At 36.5% G+C, this 14,982-nt stretch overlaps 1 protein-coding gene across 1 annotated transcript in view; it reads left to right on the forward strand.

The window, feature by feature from the left end:
* Positions 1-14,982, forward strand: part of ALG13 (ALG13 UDP-N-acetylglucosaminyltransferase subunit) — a 75,744-nt gene that overhangs the window by 10,469 nt on the left and 50,293 nt on the right. The window contains 3 exon segments of the mRNA XM_066357858.1: positions 13,905-14,042; positions 14,231-14,364; positions 14,366-14,507. Of these exon segments, the coding sequence (XP_066213955.1) occupies positions 13,905-14,042; positions 14,231-14,364; positions 14,366-14,507 (414 nt within the window).

Genomic DNA, 14,982 nt, shown 5'->3' on the forward strand with positions numbered 1-14,982 from the left:
CTTAATCCCACTGATTTGTTCAAAATGTAAAATTTTCAGAGATGACCAAAAATCTGTATACAGTCTAAGAAATGAGATATAAGGGAAGAGTATTTGAAATAGAGTTTTGGGAATGCTTTGGAATGAGTAGTTTTTTTTTTTTTGTTTGTTTTGTTTTTTTGTATTTTTCTGAAGTTGGAAACAGGGAGGCAGTCAGACAGACTCCCACATGCGTCCGACTGGGATCCACCCGGCATGCTCACCAGGGAGCGATGCTCTGCCCATCTGGGGCGCTGCTCTGTTGTGACCAGAGCCATTCTAGCACCTGAAGCGAGGCCATGGAGCCATCCTCAGCGCCCGGGCCAACTTTGCCCCAATGGAGCCTCGGCTGCGGTAGGGGAACAGAGAGACAGAGAGAAAGGAGAGGGGGAGGGGTGGAGAAGCAGATGGGCGCTTCTCCTGTGTACCCTGGCCGGGAGTCGAACCCAGGACTTCTGCACGCCAGGCTGACGCTCTACCACTGAGCCAACCGGCCAGGGCCTGGAATGAGTACTTTTGATAGCTAAGTACTAATAATCAGTTTTCGCCTGTACAATTAGTATGCATTTTTATGGGGGAATGGGAATGACAACAGGTAACACCTATTGCATGCTTCGTATGTATCAGGTACTACTCAAAGGTGGTCTGGGGATTGGAATTGCAATACTGAATTCCAGTGTATTTCCATCATTTATGGGAACAGGAGGATGGCATATTTGAAACTCGAATGTTTCAAGAAATTTAAGTTGTGGATACAAGCTATCAGGTATATAACCTGTTTTCAGTTTTTATGTTGCTATTTAAAAGCATATTGATTTCTACTCAGAATCCATGTGGAGAAGCCCCCAGTTGGTTTACTTAGTTGCAAGTTATTGACTAGCTCTTTTTTCTCTTTAAATAATTGTGTTTTAGATTCTATTTTTGGTCTCCTTTATAAGTTTTTCTTGGTATTTTCATCACTCCTACAGCTTCTACTGTTGACTCCCCTAGCTTTATCCTCCAACTCTGATTTGAGCTCCTGAATGGTATTTCCAGTTACTTACTGGTCAATGTCTGTCAATTCTCTAAGCACCTTGAACTTGATGAGCCCCAGACTAAAGTCATATTTCTCCTTTTCATTTTTCTGTGGTCATTATCTCTATTAATGGTGGCACTGTTTCATATATCCCAACCCTTTTTATATTCTTGGCAACCAGATACTCTTAGCTTTACTTCCTAAATAGTTCAAGACCATTCATTTATTAATATACTCTTTTAACAAATGCATAATAAGAATCTTTTATTATCAGGGGATATGATTCCTACTATAGAGGGACTCTTACAGTAAAGGTGAAGAAGACCTCATTCTTAAGTTCTTTGCCTGAAAAACAGTAGGTTTTCCATAAGTGATAAAATGTACTTCAGTAACTTAGTACTGTTTTCTCTTACCTTATTTAGGATTAGGTATTGGTCCTCAGAAACAGTTATTTGTACGCATTCATTTCATACTGTGTTTTTTTTTTAATGTGTTTTGACGCTTTTATTTTTTAAAAATTTTTTATTCATTTTAGAGAGGAGAGGGAGAGACAGACAGAGAGAGAGAGAGAGGAGAGACAGACAGAGAGAAGGGGGGAGGAGCTGGAAGCATCAACTCCCATATGTGCCTTGACCAGGCAAGCCCAGGGTTTCGAACCGGCAACCTCAGCATTTCCAGGTCGATGCTTTATCCACTGCACCACCACAGGTCAGGCTCATACTGTTTTTGACTTCACAGTATCTAGTATGTCTTTTGTTGAGAAGGAAGATGTAAAACCATGTTGTATAGTGTAATTTGTAGGATCAAGCTTTTATAAGAATTGCATCTAAAACAGCAGTTCTGAGCTTAATGTAATATCCTAGTGGTATTTAAGGGTCTGTCAGGTAATGGTACCTATTGAGAATTTTCGGTAAAATATAAGTTAGAGATTTATCAATAGCAGTATCCATAATGTTTTCCAGTGAAAGATTACATGGAGAAAGGTTTAGGATAAACACCAATTTAAGGCCTTGTTAAATGGTTAATTCTTACATGAATATTCTAGTACAATCTTTATGTTGGATAGTTCTTTTAATTCGTATACATTTTGTAGTTGGCTAGACAAAAAAAACAACAAAACAGGAAAAAGCACTCTAGGTAGCTTCAAACAGGAATGTAGCACATATACTTTTTTAATATTCTTGAAAAATATTTTGAGGTACTTTTATACCATTACATACCTCTATTGGTATTTCACTTCTAAATCGGTATTGTCTTTAGAAATGTTTACATCCTTACTATAATTTTTTAATTGATTGTTACTCTATCATTATTTTATTTTGATGGCTACCGTCCTGCTCTCCAAGATTCTTAAAAATATTTCAAACTTGCTTCTCTCCGTGCTCACACCTATACACATCTTGCTGTGAATATCGGAGTTTATAGGTACCTTGAGGCCTGAAGTTAAAAGTCCCTAGACTGAGGCCAACTTCAGTGACTTTATTCCTATGTCATTGTTCATTCATATTCTGGTGACAACTGCTAGATTTTTTAACAATTAAGCCCTCTAATTAAATAAATCTGAATTTAGTAATTCCCAATTTTTTTAACAAATTAGAAACTTAAGTTTAAAACATACCAAAAACATGTTTTGAAACTAGCCTTAATACTTTTTTTTTTTGAGAGACAGACAGACAGGAAGGGAGAATTGTTGTGGCACTTTAGTTGTTCATTGATTGCTTTCTCGTATGTGCTTTGACCATGGGGGCTCCAGCTGAGCCAGTGACCCCTTGCTCAAGTCAGTGTCCATGGAGTCTTGCTTATGATCCTATGCTCAAGCTGGCAATCCTGGTGTTTTGAACCTGGGTCCTTAGCGTCCCAGGCCAATGCTCTATCCACTGTGCTACCGCCTGGTCATAGCCTTAATACTCTTAGACTATTAACTCATCATCTATAAACCATTCTGTCTTGTGTAGCACTGTTTCCAGTTAGTAAAAGGAACTAAGTGGATTTTTCTTTTCATTTGTAGGGATTAATTTAGGGTATACTACATTAGGCTTTTTATTTGGTTACACAATACATGTAAGTGGCTCATTTACTGTCAAATGTGCTTCTGAAGTATTTGCTGAACTGATAGCTACTGTTGGAGTGATGTCTGTGAGAAGCCATATGTTGCATCTTTTTACTGGTCATTTCTCCTTTCATAACAGGGTATGTTGTTTATCTACATACTAGTATGAAGTAGGTGGATATACTCTTCAAATACAGGAATGAAAAAGATCCTCGGCCTAACCATTCCAGTTCTCAGTTTTCCGATTTGTGAATTTATAAAATTAACTTTCCCCATAGGTAAATTCTAAGACAAAACCAATTGTGTGGCATGTTTGGCAATAATAAATGTTATTGAAATAATACATTTTCTCTTGGTTAGAGTTATTGTTTTAAGAAGTAGGAAGAGGCTTAGAGATACTTTCCTAGAATTCAAAGTATATGGATGTATATGTTACAGAAATCAAAGCCTTTATTGGATTTTATATTTGATTTCATATTCAGTCTCTAGCAGGGGTTATAGTTAGACATTTAAAGTTTATTTAGAGATTTAAGTAAATGGGTATTTCCAGTGCATCAAAACGGAAAACAATGCATTGGTCTTTACCTTCCCTCAATCCCCTGTCTATAGATTGATTAGAAAGATACTGCAAGTATCTTAAATCAAGAAACAACCCTCAGTATTTCTGTGCCAGTATGATATATTTTAAAGCACAATGCTATTTTTCTTTTTTTTCTAATCTGTATTAGACTGTTTCAGGTCAAAGAAGGGAAGAGAAGGAAAGGAAAGCAAGTGGTTCTTGGTGAGGTTTCTTCAGTTTTTCATATCTGAACAAGGATCACTGATCTGGGAAATTCTTTTTCTTGTCTTTATTATCTCCTTCCTAAAACTTGAGGTTAGATAGGGCCCTGTGACCAAATTTTTAGAACCAATGTTTTCTCTTCCTGCATAAATTCTGCTTTGCTAATTCTATTTAAATGTCTACCATGAAAAAAGTGATGGTTTCTAGTTCCAGGGTTCTGTTAAAATGTTTTTTTTTAAGTTTATATTTTTAAGTAATGAAAGACCTTAAAAAGTGGTTCTTTAGATTTGAGCTATTCCCCCAATTAACCTCCAGTTACTTGGTGTTAAAAATAATAGAAATAAATGATTTAGTATTAATTTTCTTAATACTGATTGCCTTTTTAGTAGATTTTGTTATACGTTGTTATATACATGTATTATCTTTATTTTTTCCAGTTCTATTTAGATATTAACGTATAACATTGTATAAGTTTAAGGTATATACAACTTAATGATTTGATATATGTAGATATTGCAAAAAAGATCACCACAGTAAGTTTAGTTAACATCTATCACCATACATAGTTAAAAACTTTTTCATCTAAAAGTCTAGGTCTATATATTTCATTCATTTATGTTTATTCACTTTTGTGTGGGTTTGTCAACCCCACAATTTGCCAGGATAATAATAGGTTAATCCCCCTAAAAGCTATTTTTATGGTTAATTTTGATCATAAATTTGATCAAAATTTGACTAACTGAAGAGGGCAAATCTGTTTGTCACCATTGAATTAGGGAATCACACAGTTCCTTAAACCTTAAAGAAAGCTTAGAGATCATGCAGCCCATCTCTATTTTACAGATGAGGAAACTGACTCAGAGATTAAAGTGGCACAACCAAATTCATTATATTTTTATGGTACCATACTGCCTCTCAGACTCTAAGATAACTCAGAAAGCATCATGTAAAAGCATACGTTTACAATTATATACGTTATAGGTAATGTATACTTTAAAAATTCAGGCATGTACATCATTTAATTGGTTGAAACAGAGTAATTTTAGAATTAAAATATTAGAATTAGAATTATATAGGAATTACCTACATATAATTCAAATATAAGATTAGAAATACTTTAGGATATAGTTATCTTAGAATTAACATATTCATGTCTTGTACTACAAGGAATTTCCTGATTGGATCAGTGAAAGAACAGACAATTCTAGCAATTAAAACAACAAATCACATTTTCAAATTAGATTAAAATATAAAAGTAGTAATTGTAAAATTAAAGCACATCAGTTTCCTGACAGCTCACATAATATAATTATTTTAAGTTATTTTGGTTTTCCTCAATTTGTTTTATTTTAGTTGGTATCCAGAGTACAGTGCCTAAGAAGTCTTTAGGGCAATCATTTTTCTTCCCATTATTTTCTGGTGTTGAAGGGAGGAACTCTATCTGGGTTGGCGAAAATTTTTTCTGGGCAGCTATATTTGAATTTTGGTTTGCTTTCTAGTAGAATTTAGACGAAATTGTTCTGGGTTTTTTTCTTTTGTTTTCTTTTGTTTTGTTTTGTTTTGTTTTTACCAGAGTGTAATTGAACTCCTTTATTTGCCTAACATCAGTCAATACTTAATTAAGACTTATGCACTTGATATTCAGTGTCTTATGTCATCCTAACAACTTTAGGTATATGTCACAAAGTTTTAGAGCAACATTTGTCAAACATTGAAACAATTCAAAAGCAGTAGCTATACTGTATTAAACACCATTAGTAACAAATGGTATAAGCTAACTGCTTAACTTTGACTTGGTCTTTCCCAAACCTTTCTTGCCCATGGGAAAGACTAGGTCAAAGTTAAGCAAATAACTAGCATTCTTTAGATCCTTTGATATTGCTAGTAGGCATTGTGAACCTCAGAGATAGATGCATTGTTCTTGGAATTTTGGCCTTGAAATTCTTTTTAGAAACACTTATTAATAGCATGTGGAGCACATTGTTCTAGAACACTGCTTCTCAAAGTTTGGTCCTGGATGAGTAGTATCAGCAACGCTTGAGAACTTGTTAGAAATGTAAATTCTCGGGATCCAACTCAGACCTGAAGCAGAATCTGAGTGTGGGGCAGTCTGTGTTTTATCAAGCCCTTTAGTTGAGAGTCGCTGTTCTAGAGGTTTACAGACTTGGAGTAGTTCGTTGTGGGAGAAGAGCCAACTGGGATTTCAAGTACAATGGATATTTCAAAGGACAGTATTAAATCAAGCCCAATTATAGTACTTTAGGGAGAATGACCTGCATTTAACCACCTCTGGGCCTTTTTTCATATATTTTATTTGGTATATAGTTCCTTTTTATATTTGTGAGACAATATATAGTCCTAATACTATTACTGAATGGGTATGAAAACTTGGACAAGTTTTACAATTATTTGAAATCCAATTTTTTCATCTGTAAAATAAGAGATCCCTTGTAGTTGTAAAAGTCTACTTATTTTTTTAGTTTATTTTGCTTGCATCCTGAATAATTTTTAAATTTAATTTTTATTATTTCTTAATGTATATAAATAACATATTAACTAATTCCACAAGGCTTATAACAAGAAACAGCAGTTTTATGTCCCATTCTTGTCTATCTCTGATCCTACTTCCTATAGGTCAGTGGTCCCCAACCCCTGGGCTGCAGAGCGGTACTGGTCCGTGGGCCATTTGGTACCAGTCCGCAGAGAATGAATAAATAACTTACATTATTTCCGTTTTATTTATATTTAAGTCTGAACAATGTTTTATTTTTAAAAAATGACCAGATCCCCTCTGCTACATCCGTCTAAGACTCACTCTTGACGCTTGTCTCGTAAATTCGACAATTATATTTAAAAATACCAGTTTTTACGCCGGTAGCATAATTTTAATTTGTGCATTTATCCGTCCCACCCTAAAGGCCGGCCCGTGAAAATATTTTCTTATATTAAACCGGTCCGTGACCCAAAAAAGGTGACCTGCTATAGGTGACCATATTACACTATTTTAAATTTTTTATAATTGATATGTTCAGACTTGTTTTGTTTTTTAATTTTAAATATCATCTATCAACTTCCTACTGGGGAACAGGAAAGTTTTATGTCTCTTCCTCTCTTCCCATATCTATAGATGATACTTAAATTTAAAGAGCAAAAACAAAAGTTTAGTTTAACCAGTTCCCATGAGATAATGTTGTTCAGTGTTGACATTATTATTAAGTACAATATTGACCACATCTGAGCCGTGTATGTGTTCATTGGTTACATTTGCTTTCCTATAAAATTACTTCATTTTAAAAATTTCCTTAGTTTTCTGTAGAAATATCCTCAAATTCTCCAACAAAGGTACTTAACCCTAGTATGTTTAAACACATTAGGTTATCTATAACTTCTGGTACTTAGTTTTAAAAGTTGTTTTTTTTTTTTTTTTTTTTTTTTTTAAATGTCTGTGCTTGCATCCTCTGTCCCTTTTCCTGAATTGGTCCTTCTCTATTTAGTCCTCTTTAATGTTGTCCTTAAAGTTCCCCTTCATCCTTATCCTGAAAATTTCTTTGTTTCTCTCCCATGTTGAATCTGTTTCCAGGACTCTGTGTGCCCTCTACCTTTTGTATTCTGTTTAACTTCTGTATTTTGGTTTCAAATATCCTCCAGTAGCTTTCTGAGAAAGTACAATAAATTATTTTAATCTTTCATGTTTGAAAACACCTACTCTGTCATCTGATAGTGTGATATAGAATTCAACTTTTGAAATACTTTGTATGGAACTTTTTTTCTAGCTTCCACTTCTATTGAGAGTTTATTGCTGTGCATATGTGTAATCTTCTGTATGACTCATTTTTTCTTTGAAAGCTTTTAGAGTCTTTATACCCCCGACTTTAGAAATGTTACATGCATTGCTGATCATCTTTTTTTTTCCTTTCATTTTTCTGGCTACTTTATGGACTCTTTAAATCTAAATATAGATATTAATATCCTGCAGTGCTAGACTTTTCCTTGTATCATCATATATCACCCTGTATACTTTCTTCATCTCTTTTTTGGGCCTCCTGTTGGCTAGGTGTTGGCTTTCCTGGATTAGTCCTCTGATTTTCTTGTTTTTCTCTCCAATCTTGTCTGTTCTGTGAGCTTCTCAGCTCTAAATTCTGTTTCTTCTACTGTTTCTGTTTTATTTATTTTAAAATTTCAATACAGAAAAATTAGCATTTTTTTCTTGTACAGTTCTATAAATTTTGACAAATCCATAATTATGTTACACTGCTACAATCAAAATAAAGAACGCTTCAGAAATTCCCATATGTCCCTTGTTGTCAGCCCTTCTCTGCAACCCTAGCTGCCAGCAGCAACTGATCTGTTTTCCCTTCCTATAGTTTTGCTTTTCCAGTATGACATATAAACCCAGTCTCATACAGCATGTAGCCTTTGAATGCCTTTCACTTAACACAATGCATTTGAGATTCATACATGATCTGTGTATTGCTGCTTCATTTTTGTTTTTTGTCTTTTTATTTTAGTGAGGAGGGGAGGCAGATACTCCTGCATGTGCCCTGACGGGGATTCACCTGGCAAGCCCGCTAGGGGGTGATGCTCTGCCCATCTGGGGCTCTTGCTTTGATACAACCAGACCCATTTTTTAGCACCTGAGGTGGAAGCCATGGAGCCATCCTCAGCACCTGGGACTAGCTCGCTCTAATTGAGCCGTGGCTGCAGGAGGGGAGGAGAAGAGAGAGAAGTGAGAAAGGGAAGGGTGAAGAAGCAGATGGTGCTTCTCCTGTGTGCCCTGACTGGGAATCGAACCAGGGGCATCTACAGCTAGGCCGATAATCTACCACTGAGGAAACTGGCCAGGGCCCATTTTTGATTTTTAATGTTGAGTAGTAATGTGTTACATGGATGTACCGCAGATCGTCCATTCACTGGTTGAAGGATGTTTGGATTGTTTCCAGTTTGGGGTGAATCATAATTATGGAAAAAGCTGCTATACACATTCATGTACAGGTTTTTGTTTAAACTTAAGTTTTCATTTCTCTTGTAGAGATGTCCAGAAATGGGATTGCTGGGTCATATGGAAACTCTTTAAGTTTAATTTTATAAGAAACTGCTAAACTTTTTTTCAGAGTGGCTGTTCTATTTTATATCCCCACCAGCAACATATGAGAGTTTGAGTTGCTCTGCATCCTTGTCAGTACTTGGTATTGTCAGTTTATTTTATTTTTATTGTTAAGTGAGAGGTGAGAGGCCAAGAGGTAGACTCCCTCATGCACCTGGACCCGGTGATATTCTGCCCATCTGGGGCCATTGCTCAGCAATTGAGCTGTTTTAGCGCCAGAGGTGAGGCCACAGAGCCATCCTCAGCACCTGGGGCCAACTTGCGTGAACCAGTTGAGCCATGGCTGCAGGAGGAGAAAAGAGAGAGAGAAGGGGAGTGGTGGTGAAGTAGATGGTTGTTTCTACTGTGTACCCTGACTGAGAATCAAACCCAGGACTTCTACACACTGGGCTGATGCTCTACCACTAAGCCAAACTGGCCAGGGCTGTTATTGCCAGTTTAAAAAATCATTTTAGTTATTGTAAGACGGTTATAGTGGTATTTCATTAATGATATGCAGTGGCCAATAGGCACATGAAAACATTATTAGTTATCAGGGAAATGCAAAATAAAACCACATTGAGATACCATTTCACACACACCAGGATGGCTCTAGTTGAGATGGGCAGTAAATGTTGATAGGATGTAGAGAAGTGGGAACCCACATGCACTGCTGACAAAAATGTAAAATGGTGCATCTGCTGTGGAAGACAGTCTGGTAGTTCTTCAAACAGACATCATTTACTGAATGATCCAGCAACTGCATTCCTGGAATACAAGTATGTCCAGAAAAAAACCTGCATGTGAATGTTTGTAACAGCATTAGTCATAATAGCCCAAAAGTGAAAACAATCCAAATGTTCATCAACTGAAGAATGGGTAAGTAAAATAACGTTTAACTATACAAAGAATTGAAATCTGATTGATACATGATACAACATGGCTGAACCTTGAAACCCTCATGTTAAATGGAAGAAGCCTGTTACATAGAACCATATATTGTATGATTTATTTGAAATGTCCAGAATAGTCAAATAATATAGACAGAGAAAGTAGATTAGTGGTTGCCTAGAGTGAGTGGATATAAGGAGATTGAGGTTGATGGTTATGAAGTATGGGGTTTTATTTTGGGGTAATGAGATTGTTCTCAATCTACTGGTGCTGAATCCACAACTCTGTTAATATATATTAAAACTGAAATGTTCTTTTGAGTGAATTTTAAAGCTTTAAAAAACATCAGTTTTAAGTGTATAATTCAATATTTTTTAGTGAATATACAGATATTCAAATATCACCACTGATCAGTTTTAGAACATTTTTATCACCCCAAAAAGGTCATTCGTGTCTGTTTTCAGTTAATACCTATCTTGACTGCAAACCCAGCAACCACGAATCTGTTTTCTGCCTCTATGGATTTGTCTTTTTGGTATATTTCATATAAATGGAATCATTTATCTTTGGAATAATACTTTCTACATCTGGCTTCTTTTGCTTATGTGCCAGTTTGCACATTTTTTACTATTGATGGTTTTGTTTATTATAGCCATCATAGGTGTATAGGTAGTTTGAATTTGCATTTTTTCTAATAACTAATCATGTTGAACATCTTAAAAAAATTTTTTTTGACATTCAGCCCTGGCTGGTTGTCTCAATGGATAGAGCATCAGCCTGGAATGCAGATGTCCTGGGCTTGATCCCTGGTTAGGGTACACATGAGAAGCGACCATCTGCTTCTTTTCCCCTCCCCTCTCCTCCCCTCCCCTCGATTGTCAGACCTGGGCACTGAGGATAGCTTGGTTGATTCCAGCATCGGCTTCAGATGAGGGTTAGTGGGTGGATCCTGGTCCTGGTCGGGGTACAGGTAGGAGTCTATCTCACTATCTGCCCTCTTCATAAAAACAATTTTTTTGACATTCAATATTATATTGGTTTCAGGTGTACAGCATAGTGGTTGAACATCTTTTTAAATGTTTATTAACCATTGTATGTATCATCAGTGTATTGTGTAAAATTTTGCTCACTTCTTTTTTTTAGTGTGTGCACTTGAGAGAGGGACAGACAGGAAGGGAGAGAAGTGAGAAGTATCACCTCATAGTTGCAGCACCTTAGTTGTTCATTGATCACTTTCTCCTGTGTGTCTTAACGGGGAGGGGGACCACAGCAGAGCAAGTGACACCGTGCTCAAGCCAGTGATCTCGGGGTTTTGAACCTGGGTTCTCACTGTTTCCAGCTAATGCTCTATCCCAGGGGTCGAGAACCTATGGCTCGCGAGCCAGGTGTGGCTCTTTTGATGGCTGCATCTGGCTCGCAGACAAATCTTTAATAAAAAAAATAACGTTAAAAATATAAAACATTCTCATGTATTACAATCCATTTCCTACTGCTCATGTTCATGGTTGCGGGTGGCTGGAGCCAATTACAGCTGTCCTCCAGGACAACACCAAATTTTTATTGGATAATGTGTAACATACACGGGTCGTTGTATGGCTCTCACGGAATTACATTTTAAAATATGTGGCGTTCATGGCGCTCTCAACCAAAAAGTTTCCTGACCCCTGCTCTATCCACTGCACCACCACCTGGTCAGGTGTCTTTTGCCCATTATTTTTATTGTATTTTTTTATTGTTGACTTTTGAGAGTTCTTTATATATTTCAGTAAAAAAGAGTTTTTTTGGTCAGATATGTGATATACAGATATTTTCTCCAGTGTGGCTTTTATGATCATTCTTCTGTCATTTGCAGAGCAAAAGTTTTTAATTTTAATAAATTCCATTTTTTTTCTTACATTACATCTTAGAACTCTTTGCCTAACTTAAGGCCTTGAAGATTTTCTCCTATGCTTTCTTCTAAAAATTTTGAAGTTTTGTTCTACATTTAGGTCTTTAATCTATTTTGAGTTAATTATTGTACAAGGTGTGTGTGAGGTGTAGGTTAAGGATCATATTTTCCTTTTTTAAAAAAAACACTTTAGTTTTGTGGTTTATTTATTATTGATTTTAGTGAGAGAAGAAGGGAGAAAGAGAGACAGGAACAACAGTCTGTTCCTGAATGTGCCCTAACCAGAGATTGAACCAGCAACTGCTATACTTCAGTATGATGCTCTAACCCAGGGGTCTCAAACTCGTGGCCCGCAGACTAATCCACAAAGTTCAAAATATTTTGGATAAAATTAAGTAAGCCTAGGGGCCTACTTGTATTTTTCATTTCTTTAGCATCCTAGCTAGATATTAGCTTAGTTAACAGCAGTTGTGATGCGAACTGCAGTTTCTGGTCGTTTTGTGACACTGAGTAAACTGCATGTACAATTGTGCTTGTTGTAGTGATTTTTTTTTGTTTTCAACTGCAGTGAGAAAAGGGTTGCGAAACAGTTGCCTTTTGTAGACCTAGTGCGGCCCCGCTGAATGGCTGTGATCTTGCTCTGCGGCCCACATGCTGAGTTGAGTTTGAGACCCCTGCTCTAACCAAAGGAGCCACCCGGCCAGGGAAGGATCATTTTTTTTGTCTTTTGCATATGGGTGTCTATTGTTCCAGCACCTTTTGAAATACGGCCTTTTTTTCTATTGAACTTTTCTTGAACTGGTGACCTGGTGACCTATTGTCAAAAATCAGTTGACCATTTTTGTGTGGATCTCTGTGTGCTTTCTCTGTGTTACTTTCTCTTTCCTCTCATTTTGTCTTCTTGTTTCTGAATTTTTTTTTATTTTCTGTTCTTTATTCTATATTTTTTCTCTCCTTCTCCCAGTTTTCTCTTCCTTTATTCTCTTCCTCAAAATAACTCTATAGGTTAGTATTAATTGAGGTTTTATATACCTTATTTTTAGTTTAAATAGCAATAAATGTGAAGACTTTGTATTTTTTATTTTAACCCTTAATTTTTTTTCAGTGAATTTGTGGCCTAAAAGAAAGATGATGATTCCTCTTCCTAAACCATGTTTCCGAACTTTTATAAAATAAATAATTTCCAGTGTTCTGTTTTCTTTAGAAAAATTAGTTAAGGCTATTTCAAATTGGCATGTTATTAAAAAGGAAGTCAAGATTTTAAATCTTTTTATAGCATGTTTTTATTTCATTCCTTAATTATAAAATTGATTATTGATGTTTTTCCTATAGGGTACAGTCATGATTACTGCTGGTTCCACAGATAGAAGAAAAACAATTTTCAAAGCAGCTGAATTTTGCAAGGTCTCCAAAGCCAAATTTTGATCTATTTTAAAAAAATATTTACCAAAAGTAAGAAAGGAATTGGATTTTGGCATTTAAATAAAAACAAGACACTTGACCATGGACTTAATACAAGTAGTCAAGTCTTGTCTTTGAACCTTACAAACAAAGCACAGTCGTATTTTACTTCGGTTTTCTCAGAATCCAGAGTACTTTTTCTGGAAAAGTGCCTTAATACCATATTGAAACATGCTTCTCATGTCCATCACCTCTAGTGCTGTGCCACAGGAGTTGAAATGTAGTCTATTAGAAAGTTTGTGTCTAAGTTATTTCTTTCATGCTGCTTCAATTTAATTTTTTCATTTTTTTTTAAGAAACATGTTTTGCATATTCTCTTTTTGTTAATGTTATATAATAGTTTGGAGACATTAGTCAAGAACTGTTTCACTAGCATAGTTAATGTATTTAATTTCTGTGCTTTTAGATAGATGGTTATCATCTAGGAGAACTGACTGAGAATATTACTTAAACCCTGTACCTGAAATATCCAGATAACTGCTTTGGTGCTTTACTTGGCTTGAACTGTGAATCTGTGCCTGTATATCAAGGGTGCCACCCTTCTTTGTTTTCTAAGATATTTTTAATACAAAAACGTAATAATTTTTTTTTCTCATCTCCATGAAACTATGAAAGGAGCAGGGAACCTGGGCAGAGACTGTAGGAAATTTGGGCAGAGGTCTTACAACAATGTAACATGAGCCCGACTGCATCATAGGCACCTGGGCGTTGTTGCAGTCCCTTCGTAGCCTCGTGCAGCAGTTGCCCCGAGTTAAGCTGCTAACTCAGATTCCCTTTGGCTCCGAAGCTCAGCTGCTTGTGCATACTTCTCTCAACCTTGGGCGGATTGGGTTCATTTCACTCTTCCCCGACAAGGTAGCTCTGCAAGGACCTTCTCCCTCACGAGTCTTCCTCAAGTCGAGTTCTCGATTCCTAGGAGCATTGCTTCTTCCTCTTCTTTTCACAGGATCTCAGCTTGTCCTGAGAAACCCAGCTCTTTGCTTCTGCTCCTGAGAAGTGCCGAGATTTTGCAGTGCTGACTCCAGCTACCTCCTCATGCCTAGACTTTGGGCTGCTTTTCAGATACCTGCATAAGCAAGTCCTTGTCACTAATACCCATTCCTACCCGCACCCTGCTTCTTCCTTCCAGCTCTACTTGTGTTCCTTTCTCCACCTCCCCACCTCCACCCTCCGTGCACAATGCATAAAGGATGGAGAAAGTTCTGCCGCCAGAAGTCTCTGAGTGAGGCGACAATGGATGAATATTTAAGCAGCATAGGGCTGTTTCGAAAGCTGACTGCCAAGGATGCCTCTTGCCTTTTTCGGGCTATTTCAGAACAGGTAAAAAGAAAGCAAATACATCTCCCCTGTACTGATATTTTGGAGTTTGTGATGTGGCATGGTACTGTAGTTAGAAGACCTGTATCCCACCAAAAGAAAACAAAATTCTCTTTCATTCCTAGTAAAAACGTCCCAATCTGTCTGCTGTTTATTAGCTTGGTGCATACCTTTGCCGATGAGTCCAAATATATTGCTGTGCCTTTGTTATCTTTTCTTTTTTCCAAATATGACTTTGGAATGTAAGAGGGATAAGATAATGGGATTAAAGAAGAATTTGAAATTTGTTTTGATCCTTTATAAGCAGCCCATGCTTCCTTTAAGTTTCATGCCTAAGGAAAAATATACATGCTGTGCACATAAAGAGTAGATAAGGGGGAGATTAACAGGACCATCTCCCTGATCTCACTAAAGGTGACACAAACAGATTTTAGTAGTATCAGGACTTAATATCCCAGTTTCCTACATATGTTCTGAA

Source organism: Saccopteryx leptura, chromosome X, assembly GCF_036850995.1.
Source record: "Saccopteryx leptura isolate mSacLep1 chromosome X, mSacLep1_pri_phased_curated, whole genome shotgun sequence".
Classification (NCBI taxonomy): domain Eukaryota; kingdom Metazoa; phylum Chordata; class Mammalia; order Chiroptera; family Emballonuridae; genus Saccopteryx; species Saccopteryx leptura.